Source organism: Cupressus sempervirens, chromosome 9, assembly GCF_028749045.1.
Source record: "Cupressus sempervirens isolate cs-2001-9-10 chromosome 9, ASM2874904v1, whole genome shotgun sequence".
NCBI classification, from domain to species: domain Eukaryota; kingdom Viridiplantae; phylum Streptophyta; class Pinopsida; order Cupressales; family Cupressaceae; genus Cupressus; species Cupressus sempervirens.
Genome location: NC_143126.1, coordinates 457,337,790 through 457,364,278, shown reverse-complemented (window position 1 = coordinate 457,364,278; position 26,489 = coordinate 457,337,790). Strand labels below are relative to the sequence as shown.

The 26,489-nt window shown below is 38.3% G+C and overlaps 1 protein-coding gene and 1 pseudogene across 2 annotated transcripts in view; both read right to left on the bottom strand.

The window, feature by feature from the left end:
• LOC149539299 (uncharacterized) overlaps positions 1–22,839 on the bottom strand; it is a 73,070-nt gene extending 50,231 nt beyond the window's left edge. The window contains exon 1 of the mRNA XM_089800612.1: positions 22,403–22,839. Coding sequence (XP_089656738.1) covers positions 22,403–22,839 — 437 coding nt within the window. The remainder of the gene's footprint in view (positions 1–22,402) is intronic.
• Positions 22,311–26,065, bottom strand: LOC149539298 (pentatricopeptide repeat-containing protein At2g03880, mitochondrial pseudogene; annotated as a pseudogene). Its single transcript, XR_016356215.1, has one exon. The product of XR_016356215.1 is annotated as a pentatricopeptide repeat-containing protein At2g03880, mitochondrial pseudogene (transcript).
• Between the last annotated feature and the right edge of the window lie 424 nt (positions 26,066–26,489).

The window sequence follows — 26,489 nt, the reverse complement described above, 5'->3', positions numbered from 1 at the left end:
TTGTAAAAGGAGAATAAGTGTAATGTAATGTGTATTGCAATATCTTAATGATGTTTTATATTATTATTGTAAATTAGGAAAGCCTTTGGGCCAACTCAATACTTGCTTTAGGACTTGGTATAAAGGAAAGATCATTTCCTTATGGTAAATCATCATATGCGGTCATATGTATTATGGTAGAGTGTGGTTGTAATCAATGAGATCACTGTGCGAACTTGAATGTGAATATCTTTTGATCGAAACAAAGATTGATGTGGATGGATTAACTGCGAACTTCAAAGGAAGTGTCTTAGAAAACGAGTTGTTTAGTCAGTTTAGAAATCTTGGATATACTAATCCAGAAAATTGTTGAGTGAAGATTGTTTCTGAGGCTATTTGGACAGTGGGTTCAGTTGTCCTCCTCTCAACACCTAACAAGGTTGGCACAACTCCTAACAGGGTTGGAAGTTCCTAACAAGGATTGAAAGTCTCCTAACAGGGACTATGTACTGATTGTATTTCATTAACTCCTAACAGGGCCTATCCTTTCACAAGGAACTTTTACATTAGTACATCATCTGTGGGCATCGTTCCCACCAAGGTTTTCCCTCTGGTCAAGGGTTTCCCTAGTTAACATTATCTAGTATTATTGTACATGCTTATCTTTCTATGGTTGTTGCATCAATTGTTTACATGTTTCAGAATTAATAAGGATATTAAGAGTTGTTTTAAATGCATAACTAATTCACCCCACCCCCATCCCCATTCCTCCACCTCTCAGTTATCTTGGTGGACTTTCACTTTCTAACAAAACCATCACAGAAGCTCTATTACTCTTGAGCATCTTGAGAAACCATGTTAGATCAAGTGTATATAATAATATATTAGTCTTGTAGGTGTCATCCCTTTAGGAATATTTGTACATAGTTAGAGTAGGTTTCTCTTGAACCAGTTGGTTCAAGAGGGTTAAAGTAGGTTTACCTTCCATTTGTTTTAGCTTAGTTTCTTTATTGAACCAAGAGGGTAGTTTTCCTTGAATCAATTGACTTGAGATTTGTTTAGTGGCTCTGTTGATTGTTTAGCTTAGTTTTATTTAGACAGTCAATTTGTAAGTTTGTCTTGGGTCATTTGACCCAAGTAGTTGTTTTCTTTAGTTGTTTAGTCTTCTTTAGTTTAGAAGTCCGCTTGGTTAGTTTCATTAAAGGGATTCAAATTTGTGAGAAAGGTGAGATGTTAGACAACACACTAGTGTTCTCCAGAAGATTTTTTAATATATATCTTGAATATCTCTTTGTAAGGTTCTGATAAATTGGAGATTAGATTCCTAATAGCGTTATCTTTTGAAAAGGATACGTCTTAAATTTGGATTGGATCACAATTGTATTATTGAGTGCATTAGTCTTTCGAGTACAACACTTTACTAACACTTAATTGCTCTGAATTCTTGGGGAGTTTTCAAAGTGAAGTTAGAATTAGTGAAAATCGTACACCTATTTCAGCACCATTGTGGTTTTTCAAAACCCCTACAAGCTTTACTACTTGTGAACCAAAACAAAAGATTGTAAAGGTATCAAAAAGAAAAGAAAAGAAAATGGAAAAATAAGAAAAGTAAAGAGAAAAAAAGCAATTTGGCTTTGGGTGTGCAAATATCTCTATTGGAGCTACTAAATAGACATCACTAGAGGTAGAGAAATGTTCATGGCGAGCCACAATGATAATATAGTCAGGGCTACGGACACTTGATAGGTGAGGCTCTATCTAAAATGCTTTTGGAGTAAGGATACTAAAATAGTCAAGTCTAATGGATCTAAGAAGCTTTCTAGGTTCTTATTGAGCAGGGAATGAATCACCTGCATACACATGAGTAATCAAGAATGAAGACTTTGAGCTCCTTGTGCTTCCTTCCATTTGAGTGCATTTTGTAGTTGTTTGATAGGTGAAAGTGAGTTGATCGAAAGTTCTTGGTTCCAAATGAGCTTTACCCTTGAAATTCAAGAACATTTCTTAGGGTGGGTGCTAAATGTTGTGAGGTTTCCATAGCATCACCATATTGCAAATGGGGACCTCTTTTCGTTTCAATTGTAGGCTTAGGTGGTCTAGGAATCTTAGATAGCATAAGTTTCAAGTCTTTCATGTCCCCTCTTTCACGCTAGTTCTTTTGGCACCTGGTTAACCTATCTCCACATTCGGATAGATTAACGGCATTACTAGTTAGTATGCCTGCCAGTCACAAGGGAAGATTTATGTTAAGTTCATTATTTAATGTATTAAAGTACCTTAATAAAGTTAGTTTATGTTTTAATAAGGCATTCACTTTATAAAGTTACTTAAGGGCCCGTTTGGCAGCCGGAATACAAACGAAATAGGCAGATGTAAATTCTTAAAATTTTGAATTCGTCGTTTGGATGCACCAATTGGGAATTGGAATATGAAATAAAATAGGAATAATTATTCCAATTTTGGCCCAAAAATGAGGTTTTGCAATTCCACCTAAATAGGTGGAATTGGAATACATATTCTTATTCTAGTTTTATTTATTTTAGAAAACATAAATTTTTGGGTCCATGAATTCCCCATCAAATTCTAGCCGAACCAAACAGAGTTTATGAATATGTACCCCCATTTTCTATTCCAGAATGAGTATTCTAGAATAGCTATTCCCATTCCCCTATTCCTATTCCCGCAGCAAAATGGGCCTCAAGTGACTAGAAGACAAAATTGGTGTTTTATCCCACATCTCTTATTCCAACACTTTTCCCTCACTTCGAGGTTATAAATAATAGACTCTGTCTTGGGTAAGGACACAACGAATGAATATATGATAATTCTTCAAATCCTAATGGTCGCTTAAAGTGTGACTGGATTATCAAGGACGAAATCCCTTAAGAAAGTTGTGATACTAGACGCAAACCAAGTATTCACGTACAAGTTTTGAGATAACAGTAAGTGCATACATTTTGGAACGTACAGCAAGTAACAGATTTTGGTAGTGAACTCCGCAAAGGGATTGAACATAGTCTGAGTACGTATTTTAGATATTGGGCATGAGTGACAACCACAGATTGGTTAATATCTGCATATCGGAGTACAGAGGCAGTAGCAGAGGGACTTCATCATCAGGCAAACAGGACAAAGATACTCGCGGGAATACAAACCACAGTGGTAACATGATATTCAAGCGGGTTTGATATAGGCGGTGGCTCATGGGATGCACTAGAATTGAAGAAGTCGATTTCATCATTCCCAAACCGTGGGTGACTAGTCGGGTTTGCAACCGTATGAAGTCAGGTGGTTTTTAAAGGAGAAGTGGACAATGGTTGAAATATTGTATTCCTCACAGGGGTAGACGACAAGCTAACTAAGCGTTGAGTTGGAGGACATGTTCACACTGCATTACCATATTTCCTTATCGGCTCTCATTAATATTCACGGGTCTGTTCATTCCTTATTCCTTCTACTCTTGAATACTGCACATTTGTTTTCGAAAAAAGGAACAGCATCTCATTGTAAAGCCAGAGTGAATGTTATATTTTCCATAAACTTCTAAATGTTCGGATGGTTCCTATGATACTCCATGCGTGTAGAGAGCCGACTGTCTTTTAGTCATAAGTTTGTTGCTTCATTACCTTAATGCGACTTATCCTGTGATTTGATGTACCTAACATATCAATATTACGATCCTTGTAACCATTAAATCAAATATGCTGGACAGTGATGGTTTATGATTGTTAGACTCAGTTACATTGAGCCATTTAAACTAACAGCAGTCTCATGCATGCCAACGATTTGGTAAAATTCCTTGGTTAGAAATTCAACTCTTTTCTTCAGATTCAAGGAGGAATATTACGCTTTGGGCCTTAGTAGGAGTTGAAGCTTAAAGTCAAGTGAGATTTGCAAATGAAGGAAGTAGGAAGAAGACATAGTTTTAGGGGACAATCTTGAGAGGTTTGAAAGAGTAAGTTGAGAACAACAATTTTTTTATAAAATTCCAAAGAAAGCATGTGGTCTGCCTTCTTTGGGCAATTCAGTCCCAAATTCCCGCTCACTTCCACCCCTCCAATCAAACCTTCAAGGCATAACATGATGAAAAACTTGGGAATTCAAATGAAATAATATGGAAGACGGGTGAATTCATGAGTTTCAGACTTAGAAAATTTTGTGAATTGGCAGTAATTTCCCAAGAAAGGGCGGATTCCGCCCATTCTTGGGAAATAATTCCCAACCCAAGCAAATTTCTGCCCCTACTAGTTGATGAAATCTTTTGCTGGCATCCAAATGCCTTGAAAACTTAGCAAAATTAGGAAAAGAAATGACTTAGCAAGCTGGAGTTTTTGTGGAAAATGATCGAGTGTTTAGAAAACTCCCAAGGTTGTGGAGAATCCAACCGTTCTTCGGAAATAAATCCCAAAAGTTCAAGGAATCCGACCATCCTTGGAAAATAAATTCCAAAAGTTCACCAAATTCCGCCCTGCAATATTATGAGAATTCTTTAATATCAACCCAATCCTTGAAAAAATTGTTGGAAACTAAATAAAAACTGGGTGAGTGATAAGGTTTTTGTGAAAGAAAGAGGATTATGTGTTTCGAGAAAAATCTCAAAATGATGGGGAAATCGCTGGTCTTGGGAAACAATTCCCAACTACATCCAATTTCCGCTTCCCCCTTGACACCAAAATTCCCGACTTTAACTCATTTCCACTCCATTCCAAAGCCAAAATTCCCTCAGTTAAGTGTTTTCAGATGCAAGATTTGAAAGGAGGTAGAATTCATTTGAGGTTTGATCAAGGAAGCTGACAAGTTCAAATTTAGTACATGAAAGTATTTCCCAGGAGAGGGCAAATTCAGCCCTCCTCTGGTGATTTTGTCTCCATCAGCATGGTATTTTCACCCCAGCACATAGAGCAGCAGCAAACATGCTAAATGAGGATTCAAAATTCAAGAAAACAAAATGCCATTTCCAATGACAAAGTTGGCCTTGGCGAGGCAAAGAACATTTTTATTTAATGGAATTTTCTATTGGCTAATTCAGTAAAGTTTGGCCTATTGAGGTCATGCCTCTTCAAGTCCTTGCTGCCTCTATAAGGAGGTGAAGGAAACCCATTTTAACACCAAATAGAAGACAATTTGTCTCTGCAATCAATAGGCAACTAATTGCTCCAGATTAGCAGTGAATTTTGTCTTCAGTTTGACAGCAAAATCTACTTACAATTGGCAACGACTTTTATCTAGAAAGGATATCTTTCTTCTTGATTTGGAGAGAACATATAACTGATAAAATTCTGAAAGAAAATCGGATCTGAGCATATAATGGTGTCTGAACTCATCTAGATCCCGAAAGTTTCAAGAGACATCATTTCAAGTCAAAGAGTGAAACCATTTTACCAGAATTTGAACTTAGAGTTTGCAAAGAGAGCGAAATCTGGGCATGTTATGGCAGAAACTTATGTATCTTCCAGATTTTTTTATGGTGATGCAATTTCAGATTTTCCTCACTTCAGTCATATTATCACTTAATGAACTAAATAGGGCCTCCTTGATCTTGCAGAATGAATTGGAGAAGGAGAGGCTAAGATGCAAGGAGGTAAATTATACTTGAGGGCTCCAAGCATGCTATGAGAACTAGGACTTCAAGCTCAATTATTGACAAATAAGAAGATAGATCCGAGTCAAGGCATCAAAGAGAGAATTTAGATTGAGATCATGGTGGATTCGAAACCAAGCTCAGGCTGAGGTCACAAAACCAACATGCAAAAGGCAAGTCCAACCACATGAAGACATCATTATCAAGTTCATGAGTGCAACCAAACTAGATAAGTCTACAATTTTGTGAGAAACGTTTAGAGGATGGAGGAAACTTTAAGATGAAGAAATTTGAGAACACGAGCCATCATAATCATCCTTAGGAGTTGACTTCTTCAGAAGAGTTGAACAAAGTTACTTTCTAAAAACCAACCAAGAAATATTTGCAGTTTTAACAGACAAGTTTCACAAACCAGAATTCAAAACACATGTTCTTAAATGGATCTACTAGACAGGGACAATGAGGTGGCAATTGGTTGTCTTCTTCAATCAGAAAATTTCAGATTCGATCATAATGTGACAAGCGTCCCATTTTCTCTTTGGTTAGAAAAATCTTTGCAATTTTCTCATTGGCCCATGATTTGGCGCCCTTGTGTAATTGGTTGCAAATTTGGCAACCCTAATTAGGGTTTTAAGGGATTAATCATGGTCCTTGATATTGAATCAATCTTCGACCTTCATTGTAATTGGACATCTAGAAAAGACCAAGGCCTTCTCATTTGTAATTCATTAGCATTAGCATTTAGATTAGCTTCAGAAATTAGACTAGCCTAGGTAAGGGAGAGAAAGGGAGGGACTTGATCAAATTGTTGCTATAATGCTTTCAAAGTAATAAATAGTTCATTGTTGGTTCTTCATGGTGAATTACTTTATACTACTTTGAAGTGTTGCATGGTTTCCCCAATCTTTCACTTGCAGTAGATTTATTTTCATGTAGAAGTAGTTTAGTTGAAAGTTACTTTCATGTCGAAGTAGTTTAGCTGAAAGTTATTTTCATGTTGAAGTATTTTAGTTGAAAGAAAGTAATTGTGGATGTTTAGTTGATTAACTCAACAAATCTAGGCCACTAGCCTATTGTTGATGGTGTTACATCCTAATTTTTGCCTGATTTTTAAATTGCTTATGTAGTTGTTGTGCTCTCATGTGAAGTCAGTTGACAATTAAAATTAGTTATAATCATGTGAAATGGTAAGATGGTTAATCGTTAGGATTTCATGTGAAGATGACATGTTGGCTATTCCTTATGATGCTATTATATTGTTGTTTAGAAATATTGGAAAGATGATTACTCATTCATGACAAGTGAAATGGCAATTAGCCGTTACGTTTTTTTTTATAAACAATAAATTGTTATTTGAGGAATACGATCATGGAGACTTTCTTCTTGCAGGAGCATGTCGAAGGGGGGAAGCATTGCCAAGAAAGGAATTGGGCTAGGGACACCACTTCACCTATAAGTTGACAAGCATTAATTCTAACCACCAAGGCTAAGGGAAAAAACAACTAGGCAAGCAAGAGTATGCTGACAACTACCATGAGCTACCAGGTCAATAAATATGCATTATAAGAATAAAATAAAAATGAACATCTATTAAAATATGTTACCTTATGTAATTGATGATCTCAAAGCTTCATGTGGTATTGCCATACCTTAGTAGAATAATACCATATTATCTACATTTGCTTGCATATATATATATATATACACAAGTATAAGTTGGTGGTGTATGATGTTATTATACTTATACTAAGGTAAATCGTATGGGTTAATATTATTCCTTGGCAATAGTTTATCTTTCTTCTTGTGCGGCTATATTTTTAATATGTTTCATCGGCCTTATACTATTTATCTTATGAAGTGGCCACATTAATATTATTTTATATGCCACATTGAACCAATGGATGTATGCATGATAACTCCTTGCCACCTTTACAAATCTTGCTCATAACTGAGCATTCAGCGAAGAAGGCTAACTGTGATGCAAAGCTCATTTCAATATAACATTCTTGCTACTAGTGGAAACCATCACCGCACACAGAATTAGCTCTATCATTTCGTTCTTGCCTAGCAATCAATTCCTACAAGTTAGTTACGTCATATACAAGTGATGAAGTTTCAGTTCAAATCAAATATTGCAAAGCACTTGTTCAAGCGGCAGTAGCCGATCATTCATCACTGTTTTCATAGCTACTAGTGTTTGGACAACATAATTGCCATCAAAACTATTTAGACCGTGAAAGTATCGACCATTGATTCAAGTAATGAAATCGTCATTATTATTAGCTACGTTCAAATTTCGAAGTTAAATTGAGGCGTGTTGAAGCTGATCATGAAATATTAAATTAGATCAATTATTATATGAACAGTAGTTCTCTCTTTTTGCATACTTAGTAAGAGTGATTTAGAATTATGGCATTCTCTCAGTAAAGAAACTCCATCTCCAAGATCTTAAATGCTCAAGCATAACTTATATATATATATATATATATATATATCTTGAGATAAGCAATAGTAGCTTGTGAATTAGTATTCTTTTATCTTAACTTCAATTAGCTTTACATGATGCCAACACCTGAGTGGCTGATGCATTGGCAACACATTCATCTATATTTTACTATGTCAGTACCAATAAGGCAGACATGATGCCTGCACAAATAAATGCTTTAGCATTCCGTCATCTTATATGCCAATGCCACAAGGGCGGATATTTATTGTCTTGCATATATATATGTTAAACATCCAGTTTTCTTTTGTGAAAGCCAAGGCCAATGATGGAACTCTATTTTTGACAAATTTTCGAGTCCCAAAAATCAAGCTAAAGGGAGAATCTTTAGATCTTACCCACTACTTATATTCAAACAATGTGCTTCAAACCAAAAGAAGTCATAATTAGGAGATTGTAGAAAAAGAAGCTTGATTCACATTTGGTATCTCATCCAATTTCCATATTTGGCCATTGCCAATAGTGTGATAGTGCCTTTGTAGTAGAGAATAAAGTAATATTGTATTTAGCACTTATTAAGCTTGAGCGGGTCGAGTAGTTAGGCAGTGAGGGAATGCATTGGCTGGTCTTCCCAACCAAGCACTTGGAATATTGATAATGTACTCATGATGTTTTGGTATGAATAAAGTAAATCATTTCCTCACCAACTTGGTATTGTGGTAATAAGGTACATTCTATGCTTTTGCTCTATATACATATCTTTATTATTCTATGAACTTGAGTAGTATTTCCATTCTACATTTTTGGCGTCGTTGCCTAAGTCTGAACCTAGAGGTCATTGGCAAGACAGGATGCGGTAAAGGGAAAACCCTTCCTACCACGTATACAAATAACAAATAGTGACGAAGAAGAGGAGGAAATAACCAGAGAAGATCAATTCACATGCGATCTGGTGACAGCTTGGGAAGTTGCAGTCAATCAGTACGTGCAAAGGGAAGCCCGTGAGAGAATGGTTCCTGAAGGTATGGTACGCGACAAACTTTCGGTGCCACCAGCGACATACAATCTACTGGGACAGATTCCTCACCTATTGGCACGCAACTTGTTACGTGTTGAGGAAGAAAGAGCTGAGACAGAAAGGGAATGAAGGAGGCAAAAAGTACTTTAGCAGTTTGCTGAGAGGACATGGGAATGCAACTTGGAGCAGTGTAATAATCCTAAGAAGGGAAACAAACGCTAAACCAATTCATGCCCCTTATTCCAAACGAATATTTGAGGTGGGTATCAAAGGAAGAAACTAAGGAGGAAGTTGCCTTGAGGACACTACATCTCTAGCAGCAAGAGGAGAGACGTCATAACTTAAGGGGATAGGGGGACCCCATCAAAATCTAAGAAGGGTTGATTAAGCATACAATCGAAGGAAGAGCCAATTTGGCTATCTCCAAGACACCAGGAAGGAAGTTAGGGTGCAGAAACCCGAAGAAGCCTACACGGAGAGAACTTCGACAAGGGCAAAATCCAAACACATGAGAAGAAGATACTTGCGGTTCGAGCAATCAAGAATCAAGTCTGTCAAGAGGGAACTTCATCGTAACTTAAGGGGACAGGGGGACCCCACTAGAATCCAAGAAGGGTTAATTAAGCATACAATCGAAGGAGTAGACAATTTGGCTATCTCCAAGACACCAGGAAGGAAGTTAGGGTGCAGAAACCCAGAGACCCCTGCACGCAGATAACTTTGACAAGGGAAAAATCCAACACATGAGAAGAAGATACTTGCGGGTCAAGCAATCAAGAATCAAGTCCGTCAAGAGGGAACTTCGAGTTAGGAAAGAGTGTTCCATCAGGAGGGAGTGTTCTATCCGGAGGAAGGGTACCATCAAGAAGGAGTATTCTATCAGGAGGAAGTGTTCTGACAAGACGAAGTGTTCCTTCGAGAGGAAGTGTTCCACCAAAAGGGAGTGTCCCCGTCAAAGGAAGCATCTCGCCTGGAAGCAAATCACCAGGAGGGAGTATTCCACCAAGAGGAAAAAAAGGCAACCTAATGGCAATAGTCAAACAAAAATTGCCTAGGTTTACCAGGGACAGTTCAGAGGACCCCTTGCGCCACTATAAAACATGCATAACCATATGGCGAGCTAACAAAGAGAATAATGCAAAAGAGTGGCTAAAAGCATTCCCTACCACACTAAGAAGTATAGCCATCAACTAATATACAAATTTGGAGGTAGGCAAGAGGAACACATGGAATAATATCTGCACAGCCTTTGAGGAAGAATTCAGAATCCTGAGGGATGATAATGAAATAGTGATGGAGATTTATAACACAAGGCAAGGAAAGAGCGAATCCGTTAAAGCCTACAATAGAATGCTAAAAGAGCTGATAGGAAAATTTGACAAGCTTGTGAATGGACTAAAGAAAAGGTGGTTCATTGAAGGACTGACACCGTCCCTTAGGAAAAAGATAAAGATAGTTCCACCATCAACCTTTATGGATGCGTGTACTCGCGCAATGGACATAGAAAGTAAGAACAAAACTTCCAAGGGAAGAAGGCATGGAAGCGCGAGTGAAAGTTCTGAAGAAAGTGAGGATGAATCCAAAACCATCCAAGCCGTGAGAAAGGACATGAGGCGATTAATGAAGGAGGTAACAGGGAGTAGGGAAGAGAAAAAAGAAGGGAGGGAGCTATGGTGCACAAACTATAAAAAGGAAGGCCATACAAAAGGGACATGCCCGAGGAAAACATTTTGTAAGATTTGTCAAGTGTTGGGACATATAATCAAAGACTATCTCTACAATCTAAAAACACAGAACGCTCAAGTGTTCTTCACACAGGGAGAGCAATCCACACCACCCTCCACTTTGGCAAAGAACACAAATATAGAAGCCTCACCAAGAGGATATAGAAATAATAGAAGAGGGAGTAATAATAATAATAGCAACAATAACAACACACTCTAGCGAGCAATCTAGTATGATTCTAAGGGAAGACCTATGATCCAATGTAGGTGGTGCAATGAATGGGGACATTTTGCACTAATTGTCAAAATGGAGGAGGATAGAATGGAGGAATGTTGTGTAAATGGTGTGGACCAACCAATCATGAGGATGTGAATTGTCCAAGACAAAAGGGGGTGAATATGTTAGACATTGACAAACCAGAAAGTGAAATCCTTGCCATCACAAGGATGCAAGCCAGGAAACTCGCCTACCCGGATGCTACTACGGAGAAGGAAGGATTTAATGAAGCACGAAAAGACATTCAAGATAACATACAAGAGGAAGGGAAGGCAAGGCCAGATAAACTTACTACGGACGGGGGTGTACTGAATATCGTAACGCAAGTACTAGAGACCACAGATCCAAGTAGCATTAACACAAGGGGCAAGTCTAAGAGGGATACTCTCTAAGGAAGAGAAGAAAGGAGAAACACAGGTCAGGACATAAAACAATACCCTATTCACTATAGGAACAGGGAGGAAACCAACAGTAGCAGAAATTGCTGACTTACTAGAAACATTACCTCAGATCCAAGTAGCATTAACACAAGGGGCAAGTCTAAGAGGGATACTCTCTAAGGAAGAGAAGAAAGGAGAAGAGGGTAAAATTGCTAACTTACTAGAAACATTACCTCAGATCCAGGTAGCATTAACACAAGGGGCAAGTCTAAGAGGGATACTCTCTAAGGAAGAGAAGAAAGGAGAAGAGGGTAAAATTGCTAACTTACTAGAAACATTACCTCAGCTCCAGGTAGCATTAACACAAGGGGCAAGTCTAGGAGGGATACTCTCTAAGGAAGAGAAGAAAGGAGAAACACAGGTCAGGACATAAAACAATACCCTATTCACTATAGGAACAGGGAGGACACCAATAGTAGCAGAAATGGAAATATTGGGGTATAAGCTCTCAAATACTATTGTTGATAGACGTTCTGATGTAAATGTCTTATCTAAAGAAACGTGGAAGGCAATAGGGAAACCCACACTCTGGCCACCTACATTTCAACTAGTGGGGGCAGATCAACATGGAATTAAGTCAATAGAAACCCTGATGGGACAAAAGGTAGTAATTGGTACACAACATTTTTTTCTTGATTTTGTAGTTATTACTTTAGAGAAAAAGGGGTATGATGCTTTACTGGGAAGAGGATGGCTAGTTAGAGAAAAACCTGCCCATAATTGGAAATAGAACACTCTCTCTATTGAGTTAAGAGGGCAAAAAGTACACCATAGACCTAAGGAACCGATCAGTAAGCCAAGACATGGCATTGGATTTAGAAGAAGAGGGGGAAGACCATGCAGGAGAGGAACCAAACAAGGAAGGGGTGCTCAAACTTGAGGATGCTCAAAAGATGAAACGAGCTTCCTCAATGGATTATTCCACTAGCAAATGGGAGACTACGAAGTTTTCCAGCCCGAATGTAATATGTTACAAATCCAAGAATTGGAGTCTGAAGAAAGGTACCTAGAAGAGTATAAGGAATACAAAGAGGGTACGACAACCCTTAGTGAGACACCAGCGCACATATTTGAGGAAGAGGTAGAATACAAGGAGGCCAAACTCCAGACTATAAACCTTAGGGAAGAAGATCAACCCAACGAAATTTTGATAGGGGATGACTGGGATCCAGTGTTAAAGGCCGTAGCTTTTAGAATCGTTCTAGAGTACAAGGACGTCTTTGCCTGGACGTACACGGACTTGAAAGGGGTGCCTCCAAGGTTGTGTCCATCAGATTCCATTGATACCTAGAGCAAAACTAGTACGGAAACAACCTTACATAATGAATAAAAACTATGCAACCAAGGTCCAGGAAAAAATCACAAAAATGTTGGAAGTAGGGATAATATTAGAAGTACAAACAAGTGAATGGGTATCTCCTATAGTCATATCATCGAAGAAGGTTGGCAACCGAATTTGGATATGTATCAACTTCAGATGTTTGAATGCGGTAACCATAAAAGATCATTTTCCCATCCCTTTCACTTATAGCATCTTAAAGGAAGTGGCGGCCATGAAATATATTCTTTCATGGACGGATTTTCAGGATATAATCAGATTAGCATTGTGGAGGAAGATAAACTAGAGACCACATTTGTTGTTGAAGATGGTGTATATGCCTATAACTAGATGTTGTTTGGGTTGTGCAATGCACCAGCCACATTCCAAAGAATCATTCTACACATCTTTGATGGCATGTTGGTAAAAAACTTTAAAGCCTTTCTGAACGATTGGTCTATTTATAGTGGGAAGGAACACCACCTCAAAATTATTGGCAAATGCATAGACAAATATCGAAGAGCAAGGTTGGCCCTGAATCCGAAAAAAATGCAGATTTATGGTTCCACAAGGAAGACTTCTTGGTCATATCATATGCAAGGAAGGATTGAAGAAAAATCCTAACAAAATCAAGGTCATTTTGGATATGGAGGCTTGGTCAGACGTAAGGAGTGTCAAATCTTTCTTGGAGCATGTAGGGTACTATAGGAGGTCTATAAAAGGATTTGTGGAAGTCTCTCTATCCCTAGAAAAGCTAACAAGAAAAGGAGAATGATTTTGTTGGGAGGAGCAAGAGGAGGCTTTCCAAGAACTAAAAAGGAGACTGGTAGGAGCCCCAATCCTCATATACCCTAATAGGAATAAAGAATTCCATGTTCATGTAGATGCATTCAATTATGCAATAGGCACCAGTCTCACACAAATTGGGAAGGAAGGGCTAGATCACCCTATATATTTTGCAAGCAGGTTACTATCAAAAGTAGAGCGCAACTACACTACCACCGAAAGGCAAGATCTAGGTATGGTCTATGCAGTATAGAAATTTAGACATTCCTTATTAGCTACGCCCTTTGCATTTTTTGTTGACCACCAAGCACTTATGTATCTGGTAAACAAGTCAATGATTCAAGGAAGAGTAAGTAGATGGTTAATATTGTTGCAAGATTTTACCTTTAAAATCATAGTTTGACCTAGAAAAACTCATGTAATCATCAATCAATTACCAAGAATCAAATCAAGAGAAGCCTCCGGCAGCGGAGTAAATGAGGATTTTCTAGATGTACACCTTTTCCAAATTGTTGTGCTACCTCAGTGGTACGAAAAGATCGGATAGTACTTGTCAACAGCTACCTTTCGCCGAGAGATGTCAACAACATAGAGGAAGATTGCTCTCAAAAGCAACAAATTCCAATTGATCAAAGGATTGTTGTATAAGTTGGGACTGGAGGGGATATTAAGGAGATGTGTCATGGAGGAAGAAATTCCAGAAGTACTGAAAGAAACCCATGAAGGATTGGCAAGAGGTCACATGAGACCTGATACAACTACAAGGTGTTATTGGCAAGACTCTGGTGGCCCACATTGTATGCAGATGCTAGGGAATGCGTGTTGAGTTGTGATACCTATTAGAGAGCGAGAAAACCTTTAAAAAGAGATTTCATGCCATTGTTCTCGACTCAACTGCAAGAATTATTTGAATGCTGGGGGCTAGACTTTGTAGGACCCCTACCCGTGAGCAATATTCATCAATGTAAGTACATAATGGTGGCAACCGAATATCTTACAAAATGGGGGGAAGCACAAGCTCTACCAGATAACATAGCTCTCAGTAGGTCAAATTTTTGTATAAACAAATAGTAATCAGATTTGGGATTCCACTCCAGTTAACAAATGTCAGAGGGGTGCATTTTGTGAATCATACCATCAAAATAATGACAAGTGAGTACGAAAATTTTCATTCTTTTTCCAATCCCTATTATCCAAGAGCAAATGGCCAACCAAAATCTATGAATAAAATATTAGTATCAATCCTATACAAGACTTGTGGAGTCAAAGGACGAGATTTGGAAGAATAGCTACCAGTCGTGGCATGGGTGTACAGGACTACTTACAAGGCTACCACTGGGCACACACCATTTAATCTAATGTACGAATAGGAAGTAGTGCCAATGGAACATACAGTGCCAAGTCTAAGAGTAGCAGTTCAAAACAGACTAGGAGATGAGTTGAGTCTAAAGGAGAGACTCCACACCCCCAAAAAATTAGATGAAAGGAGGATACTTGCTCAATGGGCTACAAAAGTAGCCTAGCAAAGACGGAAATTTTGGTATGACAAACACTTAAAAAAGATAAATTTCAAACCAGGCCAATTGGTACTCAAGTATAATGGAAAGAATGAGATAAAGCCAGGAAAATTTAAAATTTGGCGGCTAGGACCACACAGAATAGTAGAAGTTAAAGAAGATGGGGCAATAAAATTGTCAACTCTAGACAATAAACCAGTGAAGGACTTAGTCAATGGGTCAAAATTAAAACCATACAAAGAAAGAGAACACATAAATATGTATTATATCAATATAAAGGACACTTCCAAATTAAAAAAAAGATATAATAGTACAAAGGGAGAAGAAGTTAGAAGACCGAAACGGAGGATATAAGAAGCACAACTGACCTACCATATTATTTTCTAAAGGCAAGCCTGGTGGGAACAAAGAAGCCAGAGAAAGCACAGCCGTACGAGAATAGCAGAGGGAGCAAGGCCGTACGGCCAAAAGACACCCATACGTAATAGTCATATAGTTTCTGTAACATGAGGTCATATGAGGTGGTGGAGGTACAAGAGGTCCGTACGAAGTAGCCATACAAAGTACTACCCGGTGAGGGTCGTATGAAATAGTCATACAAAGTACGGTTGTATGGGTGGAGAAGGTATGAGAAGAGGGACGTACAAAGTAGCCATACAAAGCAGTGTGAAGGGAGAGTCATACGAAGCAGTCGTGGGAAGTAGTATGGTCATATGGGTGGAGAAGGGGAGTACATGAGGAGAAGACGTACAAAGTACAGGAGGAGTCGTAAGGAGCACCGGGTTTGTACGGAGAAGACAAGTATGGATAAGGAGGGTTGTACAGAGGATTATAGGAACCATAGCCGTACGGAGAGTAGTACGAAGCATAGACATAAGGGTTGGTTGTAGGGTAGTGGCAAAGACGAAGTGGTAACAAAAATCAAGGGAGGCCACATATATACTAGCTGTCACAGTCAGAACCAACTTAAAGTCACTGGCATTCCTCCTAAATACTACAAAATGGTCAAGCTAAGCTTTGGAAATCCGAGTAAGGGAAAGATCTTTGAACCAAAAAGAAGAAATTTGTCTTGCCCGTGAAGATGAAGAACATGCAAAAACCTACAGGCAAGGGGGACAAAGGGAAGATCACAAAACAGATCATGGCTGCCAATATTACTTTTGAAAGCGTCATGGGCAGAAAATGCCACACTTGGTGGGAGCATACAGAGGACAATCACCCTCTCAAAGAGGCATTGAGGAAAGCTGAGGTAGACAAAATTATTTTCATGCCAATATTTGATTTAAAGGAGTTTGAACCCATATTAAGGAATATGGTGACAGGTTAGGATAAATCATGCCATCAATCTGTAGTCCAATATCTCCAGCATCCGATGACAATTTCTTACTCAACCAAGGAAATAAATAAGGTTTTTGGAATCCACAATAGAGGACAGGAACTGAAAAAAACCCCTAATGTTAGTAGAAGAAAAGAAGAAATAGTTGAGGCTAATGTGCAGAAAGGACCTCACGAATCAAGAATAGGAATGAATTCTGAAAAATAGTAGGGGTCTCAAAAAAATTCTTCATCGTAAATGATGAATGGCGATGCATTGTGGATTTGGTGAAAAGTAAACTTGCAACCGGAAGCTACACCTTCGACATTGCCCTTTGGATGTTGCCAGTGGTTGATGGCAGGCTTATAATTGGGCTCAATTCCTTTCAGAGAGACTTCAGTGATTCATAGAGTTAAAGCGCAAAGCGTTTTACATCCCCCACCATGTCGTGGCCTTATTTTTGGAAGCAGTACAGACCCAGGTGGGCAGTGAACATAGAGGGACATTAATACCATCCAACAGGGTGAAACCCTACAAGCCAGCTATAACATATTGCCTCCACATGGACAATATGGGTGTAGGGTCTCACAACAGTGAACCGCAGAAAAAGTTACCAAAACAGGCGGTTGTGGTTGAAGAGTAGCAACTAGAGGCATTGGTTAGCAGCCAACAAGAGGACGAGGATGAGGGAGAGAGTTCCTAAGAGGATGTGAGCGACACAGATTCATCTTCCTCAGATTCCCAAGAGGCAGAAATCCGCCTAAGTCACCTGCAAGGAACTTTGAGGGAAGTTGCCTTCTTACAACTAGCGGAGGGACCACTCCCAACGGTAATATCAGAATTTGTGCAGATTTGCCATGATCAGAGTCCGTCTCTTGGCCTCGAAGGAGTTGCTCTGGGGGTAGGGGAGGTAAACCACGACTGGGGTACAATGGCAGTGATGCCTTTGGATGTCCCCGAGCAAACTCAAGAGCAGGGGTCAGTAGAAGGGGATTGCAGTATGGACCGACAACAAATTCCGCAATGGGGGGCTTCCAGATTGTCCCTACTAAGGGTGGCATAACTAATCCCCCCAGATCAGCACACTCGTACTAAGGTGATAGATTTAAGATGCCAAACAAAGTGTGCACATAAGGTGAGGTTGCAAACGCCTTTAGGCCTAGAAGTAGTTCACCTGATTGGTCTCGTAGTGCAGTCGATAGGGACAGTGGATACCCAACAGGAAGAGATTCACACTAAGGAGACTATGGCAGATACAGTCCTTGAGGAGGCCAACATATTGCTTGAGGAAGAAGGGATGTTATCTTCCCCTCTAGTAGTAGTTAATGAGGATCCAATGGAGATACAGAGCGAGAGAGTGGAACCCTCTGATACATTCTCATTTATAGCCAAAGCAGGATTATTTCTCATCGAGTTGCAAGCGATGGATCATTCCACCATGGAGATCATGCAACAGGCTAGGTCTCAGAATATAGAAGTTGTAATGACAACAGTGGAATCACTGGCCGCATTTATGCATATTGGCTGCCATATAGACTGGGAATTGTTACAACAGAGTGGATATACGCAGGAGGAATTGGCCGCCACGTAGACACAGGGGTACACCATTCCTTGCACTTAGGAACACCTGCCTCTCATGGAGACCCTTGTAGCTATGGAAGTTGCTTTTTGTTGAACATACTTGGAACTCCAATAAGGTAAAAGCTTGGCTAAGGAATGGACGCTGGAAAGGAGAACTCTTCAAGATCAGTGGAAGGCAGAGAAAGTTGCCATGGAGGAGACCTGGAGAATAGAAAAAATTGACATGGAAAATAGGATCACCGCAGTAAAGGCAAAGAAGATGGACGCCTTGCAGGTGCTACAAAGAGTTCAAGCAAAACAAAAGGCAGTTAAATGCAACCTGCAACGGTTCCGTGGAGCTCCGAGTACAAGGATGTCTTCCCAACCCTCTTCTTGAAGTCAAGTTTTTTGTTCTAGTGTGTTCAGTAGTCGTCTGGAAGACAAATTCTTTTTTTGGGGGAGATAGATGTAGCAGAGAATAAAGTAATATTGTATTTAGCACTTGTTAAGCTTGAGCAGGTTGGGTAGTTAGGAATAAGGGAACGCGTCAGTTGGTCTTCCTAACCAAGCGACCCTTTTATAAGTACTTGGAATATTGATAATGTACTCATGATGTTTTGGTATGAATAAAGTAAATCATTTCCTCACCAACTTGGTATTGTGGTAATAAGGTACATTCTATGTTTTTTCTCTGTATACATATCTTTATTATTCTATGAACTTCAGTAGTATTTCCATTCTACAGGCTTCATCATCAAAAGTAGGAGAATTCAGTAATCGCAATGGAGGTGGTGAAATGAAAGACATGTCTGACTGTAGTCAAAAGATTATATCTATACATTGTTGTCGTACTAACCCATTGGAGTTGCCTACTGCAGCATCAGTGGAAATGGAATGTTGAGAAAGACTTAACTTATTAGAGACTGCTATAAGAAGAATTGCCGGATGAGTTTGCAAGACAATGGATGCTGAGATGTGTAGCCAAACTACAGATCAAATTAGTAATCATAAGAGTATAATTTACAGATCATATACATTGACGAAGCCTTGCAGCGAACATATTGTTTCAGTCAAAGTAAATGAAACTAAGATACGCTGATTATGAAGATGAAATCAAGAACAGCAGTAGAGTTCTGAAGAAAATTGATATTAAAATCAATGATGTTACACCATAATACAAAAGGCAGATATCCAGACTCAGAACCGATGTTTGAAGAATTTATATACGTTGACTTCATGTTATAAATCAGGTTGAGCACATGACCAATCATTTCCCTATGTCGTGAGTCCCATGATAATCCTCTACTGGATTACTCAGCACAAATCAAATATTCAAATCAAACATATGTCATTGAACATATTGAGGGGATGCACATATGATATCGGGAACAATGTATTTTTGAAATGATATGTCTTTGACATACGAACTTGGAGATGTTGCCGCCTCTAGAGATACAAGCGATGAAGAACAATTCATGAATCGAATAAAAACAAATCTAGTGCCACAGAGGATATCAGTATGTATGCAAAGATATAAATATATCGCAATGGAGTCTAGTATTTCTACATTGAGGAGAACAACACATTTTTTAGTATGAAATGATACGCACAACAGCCACCCACGCAAGTATTTGCTCAAACGGTAATGTAAGAGAAAGGTTTGATAAGATGCCAACAAATTTTCTATGTCAATGAAGCCATCAATGTCGTCAAAGGAGCCATCTAAGTGATCAGACAAAACCTTCCTTCGTGTATGCACTGTGAAAGTATAAATGAAAAAATTAAAGGTTAGTGATAATATAATTATATCACTTGTGGATGTTTATATTTCATGTCACTGATTAAAGTCAGAGTAAAGGTTGCAAAATATTAATAAAAGTAATTTGTTAAAATATTAAAGAGGTGTGATTTATGGAGAGCAAGAATTATTTTAATATAAGCAATGATTATTGGATATATTATGAAAAGATATATCTACTCAGACTTATCCTTTCAGACCAATATAAAGATAGAAGTTATTTGGAACAAGAGGACAGATATTCGACATTGAACAATCATTCACAAAAAGTATTATTTTATACATTCACTTGTATGGAGGAATAATGAGTCTCAATATGACTTTATAATGTAAATTCAATTGTTTTATTTTAATAATAAAATAGAAGGTCCTTTGTTTGTTTTTAAATGGCATGAGATTTAAACTGCAGATGATTCGTCTTTTGCAATAATTTTTTAAAATTGTGTACAATTTAAATGTCGAATAAGTGGACACGGTCATTTAGCATCTTAAACTCAATCATCACAGATATTGTAAAATATCAAATTATTTATGTATATGTCTCCAATTTGTCTCCCTATCAGAGGAGTTAAAGTTCAATCTGGACTAATGTAAGATTGCACATATATTTGATTTGTCGCATCTTGATTATTTAATTGTTGGCAGTATAAGTTCATAGAACATTATAAAGTTGTATGTGAAAATCTTCACTGAAGTTGACTCTATTGCTTGAATGAGCAAAGGCACTAGTCTTTTTATTATTGAAGTTAGAAAATCTATAATTTCCTTCAACCTCAAATCCATTGTTAAATAGAAAACCTTTATACAGTTCATTCAAATATTTCAAATATTCAACATTCAATCCCATTTTGATCGAGTTAAAGGACCTTGACAGTAGAAGAACTCCCCAAGCTTAAATTCACTTTAGAAAAGCTTTGAACCAAGTGATCATGTTCGAGGAGAAGGTCTATCTGCCTAGGTGTAGCGGAGTCTGAAGTGTAGGGGAGCCAAGGTGATTCTCGTTCATTGGCAAAACTGATTGCGGAATCCTATCAGAGAAGTGGCAGGCTCTTGGATTTCCAATCTGCGGTTTTGGGAACCAACAGCGAGTTTGGCAAGAATATTGGCTATGTTTTACAACCACCCAATAAATCATCCAGGAAGACAAATATGGTCAAGTTGAGGGGTATAGAATGAAAATCAATGAACTATGGATTAATCCTGCATAATAAAAGGAAGACCCATTAGTAACTCAAGCAAATCATTATCTTTGTTTAAAACCCATGTCAGCTCATGATAATCCTTAGTGTAGTCTTGTTGTCAAGTTGAGCAGTGGGTGTTCGGGTACATAGTGCCCTCACAAATCTTTGGCCAAGGTAGGTTAGTGGCATGCTTTCTACTATGATCACTAGAGGTTAGGGTGCTAGCAGTTGGCAGATGGGTGTATGGAAGGTATCCTAAGCCTAATTGGTTGTTAAGCCGACACTCGAACACTAGGATGCTCAATAGTTGGATAGTAGTGCCCCAAACCTGATTCCCAGAGTAGGGAGGGCCTTTCTCAGTAGAGATTGTGTAAGAATACATAAGGGTCCATGGTTGGGAGGTTAACGCCAATGGCAATGCTTCTCCTCCGGTAGCCAAGGCTTGTACAACTCAAGGTCAAAGTCATTATGCAATCATCTGTAAAATCAAGTATTTTACTTTACATTTATGTCTTACATTTTCAGTTAAGAATTATAGTTAGATGAAATGGTTAACTTCACTTTATATAGATTGAGGCAGTTAATTCAGTTAATCATTTACTTGTTTATGTTTAAATGGAAAGGAAAACGATATCCATGCATAAGTAGTTATAATTGTCTTTCATGTTACATTGAAAAGAAATGCTATTATTAGATATTTCCAATTCATTAAACTAGTATGAATTTCTAACATGTTACGGATGGTAGGAATGCCTTATGTGGTTAGTTGATGAAAGAACTTAACTTCACTTGATATTCAATCTTTAATTAGCATCCATTTGGTGGAATTGAAGCAGAGATATCGATGTGAAAACCATTTGAGTATTTCTTAAAAGCTTGCACTAGGTAGGTGGAGTCATTGATTAAGCTACATCTAATAGAGTCCAAGCCATCCACGATTCCTTGCATTCCTAATTAGAAGAGTAGAAGTATAACTTTAAGTTAAAGTGGAAACTGGAAACCAGAATGCTATATTTTCATTGCACATTGCGAAGCCAAATCTTTAGCAATGCAAGATTTGATACCCATAAAATGAATAGCATAAGTCCCCTGAGTGATTATCAACAAATCATTTTATTTCACAATGCGAGTATCCGCACTTAATGGAACCTTGAAGTCATTTCATGATCTTACTTTGCAAGCTGTGTGAGAGATGACCTCATGTCAAAAGAGGATTAAATATTTGGTGTTTTATCTCAAACTTCGAGTATTTTTTTCTGCATATTGTAGAGGAATAAAACTCACATCAACAAATCTTTTCTAGATAAATACAAACTAGACTCAAAAACCAAAGCTCTCAGATTTCCACATTTACAGGTCAAAACAAATGAAGATAAAACACAGTGGAAGTTAAAATGCTTAAAGTTTATAAAAGTATTAGAATACATAAATTCAACTCCCTTGCTACTAAAGATGCTTTGTATACCTCAAAATAATTTGCAATCTCATAGATTGGTGAACAGTCTGCTTGGATTTAATGTCGCATACTTCACTTCCATACGAAAAATAGTCTACTTTGAAATGCCAAGAAATTAGTTTTGACCTGGACAACAATACTTTCGGTTTTAGACCTCTCAAACAACTTCTGCTGTATAAAAACACAGAGGCTTTATTAGCATGCTTAGATGAAAAACATCTTTCAAATTTCCCCTCTTGGCATTTTGAAACTTTGCCTGTTTTACAGGCTCTCGAGAACTCATTCCCTTTTCTGCTGCCTGCTGGGTTTATGTGTTTCCCTTCACAAAATAGTTGCATCCCTGCCTCATTCAATGCAATCCTTTGTTCTTCTCCAGAAGACCCCTTTTCTGCTGCCTGCTGAGTTTCTGTGTTTCGCTTCACAAAATAGTCTAATCCCTGCATCATTCAATGAATTCCTTAGTTTCCCTTCCAGATCACAGTTTGAGTGACTCTGGGGCATGTTTTCTTCAAAATAAATCTGCTGTCCGTTTTGATTTATTATTTTCTTTTCTGGCAGTTTGTGGCTACCATTTGTCCTCATTGGAACCTCCAAACAACATTAAATTGACTGCAAGTAGTTTGATCCATGATGTTGCAATTGGGAGAGGGGATTAATTTCTAGCTTGCTTCACTTAGCATCACCAATAATCTCCACAAGAACATTGTCCCTGGCTGAAATGATGGAACCTTTTTGCATCTCTCACAACAATTACTCTTGAGACAATCTTGGAAATGAACTTGGTTGCAGTGTGGCAGTCACCACATACTCGAAGGTTCTTGACAACTCTAATAGTTGTTCCTGGGGGTGTGTTTAATAGGCCAAACACAATCGCCAACTTCTCACTGTGATGGCAGAGAAGAGATTCTTTCTCCTCATGCTCTACATCATTTGTTACAGGTTTTGTATCTGGAATGTAGCCAGCTGCCATCATTTCCGAATATAGTTCGCTCAATTTTGCATAGATCTCCTGTGTCTGTGGGTGTAACTTGTCTCCTACACAAAAAGCATGTACAACTTTATGAACTTCAATCCAACTACATCCAGGTACCTTTATTATTCCTCTATCTGTCATCAATTTTCTTGTCTTTTGAATTTCACCCCACTCGCCAACTTCAGCATATATACTTGACAGAAGAACATAAGGTGCAGCATTGCTAGGTTCTAGCTCAAAAAGGAGTGTTGCCACATATTCTCCTAACCTTGCATTCTTATGTGATCTACAAGCGCCAAGCAAACTAATCCATACAGCCAGATCAGGTTTTGTTGGCATTTTGAATACAAAGCTAAGGGCTTCCTGAAGATAGCCAGCACGGCCAAGAAGATCAACCATTATTACAAAATGATCCATTGTAGGGATGATGTAATAATAGTCGCTCATGCATTTAAAGTAGTTACAACCATCATCAACTAGACCTGCATGGCTGCAGGCAAATAAAACACAAAGAAATGTTACATGATTGGGGTTGGTTCCAGAGAATTTCATTAGTTCAAAAAGCCTTAGAGCATCCTTGCTATAGCCGTGCATTGCATATCCTGCAATTATCGTAGTCCATGACACCACATTCGGATGCTGCATATTATGAAACAATTCATCGGCCTTCTGTATATTTCCACATTTCGCATACATGTCGATGAGGGTATTTGCAACAACAAAATCTGACAGAAACCCGTTTACAATAATTTTTTGATGAATCTCCATACCCTGTTCCAAAGCTCCAAGTTTACCACAAGCTGGCAGGATGCTCACAAATGTTGTTTTGTTTGGCTTTACATCTGTCAATGCCATTCGCTTAAAAATCTCCAAGGCCTCCTCAAAACGTCCATTTTGTGCACAGCCTGAAATGATTGCATTCCATAAGACTGCATCTCGACAAGACGTTGTATCAAACAATTTGCTTGCATTGTGCACGCTTCCACATTTGGCGTACATGTCTAGCAATGCAGTCAAAAGTACAACATCTGACAAAAGTCCGGCCTCAATTATTTTTTGATGAAGCTCCATACCCTGCTCCAAAGCTCCCATCTTGGCACAAGCTGGTAGCAAGCTGGTAAAGGTAGCTGAGTTTGGGTTTACATCTGCCAATTGCATTTGCTTAAAAGTATATGTGGCTTTCTCAACAAACCCATCATGTGCATACCCAGCAATGATAGCAGTCCACGATACCACATTTGGTTGTGGCATTTCTTTGAAGAGCCTTAAAGCCTCCTCAATTAGACCATTTTGAGCATATCCTACAATCATAGCATTCCATGAAACCTCGTTTCGTTCAGGCATTTCCTCGAAAATCCTGAAAGCCTCGTCAAGAACGTCATTTTGTACATACCCCGTAAGCATTGTAGTCCACGAGATAACATTTGGATTATTCATTTTTTCGAATACTTTGCGTGCCTTGAGTACTGTTCTACATTTTGCATACATATCTGTCAAAGCATTTGCAACCATCGTTTCAGACAAAATCCCTCTTTCCATTATAATTTGATGGATTTCCATACCAAGTTCCAAAGATCCCATCTTTGAGCACGTCGGAATGATGCTGGCAAAGGTTGCTGAGTTTGGCTTTACACCCGCTAACTGCATTTGCTTAAAAAACGCTAAAGCTTTTTCAACAAATCCGTGTTGTGCATGTCCCGAAATGATTGCAGTCCATGAAACCACATTAGGTTGAGGCATATCGTGAAAAAACCTTAAAGCCTCAACAAGATCACCACTTTGAGCATATCCCACAAGAATTGTGTTCCAAGAGGCTACATTTTTCTGAGGCATTTCCCTGAAAAGCCTTGAAGCTTCATGAAGAACCCCATTTTGTGCAAACCCGGTAACCATGGCATTCCATGAGACTACATTTCGTTGAGGTATTTTGTCGAACAACTTGCGTGCCTTGCTTATGTTTCCGCATTTTGAATACATGTCAACCAGGGCATTCGAAACTACAACATCCAACAAAAATCCGCTTTCAATTATTCTTTGGTGGATTTCCAAGCCCTCTTCTAAAGCTCCAATTTTGGCACAAGCAGGGAGGACGCTGGCAAAGGTAAACTGATTGGGTTCCACACCCGTTTGTTGCATTTGGCGCAAGAGTCTGAATACCTCTTGACAAAACCCATGTCTTCTGTGAGCTACAATTATCATGTTCCATGAAAAGACATCTCGTTCAATCATCTGATCAAAAGTCTTACGGGCATCTACTACACTTCCGCACTTGTCATACATGTTGATGGCTTTATTCTGTAAAGAAATATTTGTGGCAAATGGATGTCCACCACCACTGATGTGAGAGAGGATTTGTTTCCCCTCTGAAAGTGCATTCTTATCAATGCAGGTCTGCAGTAATTGAAAATATGTAGAAGGCTCAAGCGGACTGTTGGGTGAAGAAAGCAAAGTGTGTAGAGCCTCCTTCAAACGACCCTCCTTACAAAGTGCCCTGAGATTGAGATTGGCAAGGGATGTCATTGTATTGTACATATAGATTTTTAATTAGAGTTAGATTGAAAATAAAGAATATTTTCGCCAGACTTCTCCATCGCAACACCTAGAGCCTGATTCTATACCGCCAAAAAAACTATAAATCGAAGGAGCTATGTGAAAATGTCGCCTATTTAAACCAGGCAACCAGCACAACCCAGGTTCGACGGTAATGTACATTTGAGTATATTTGAGGGGTGAAATTCTAATTATAACCAGGCGTAGGAAAATGTGTGTGAAAAAGACAAATTAAAAAAAAAAAAATTAAATATCAATTAAAACAATATTAATCAAGAAATAAAAGTGATTATATGATCATGTATATATGAAAGGGTAAAATTCAATTAGTTGCATTTATAAAATTGTTAAGACAATACATTAATGTAAAATAAATCAATCAATCAGTTATGATATTTATAATTGTGATATAAAAGTAATAATAATGATCACAAACATATATAAAAGGTTTATTTATCTTAGTTTAAAATTCTATTAGTTAGATTTGCAAAATGGTTTACAAAAATGCATTCAAATGTCTTTTTTACCTATGAGTGTCTTCAAGGACATATAGATGTCCATAAGTAACTTGTA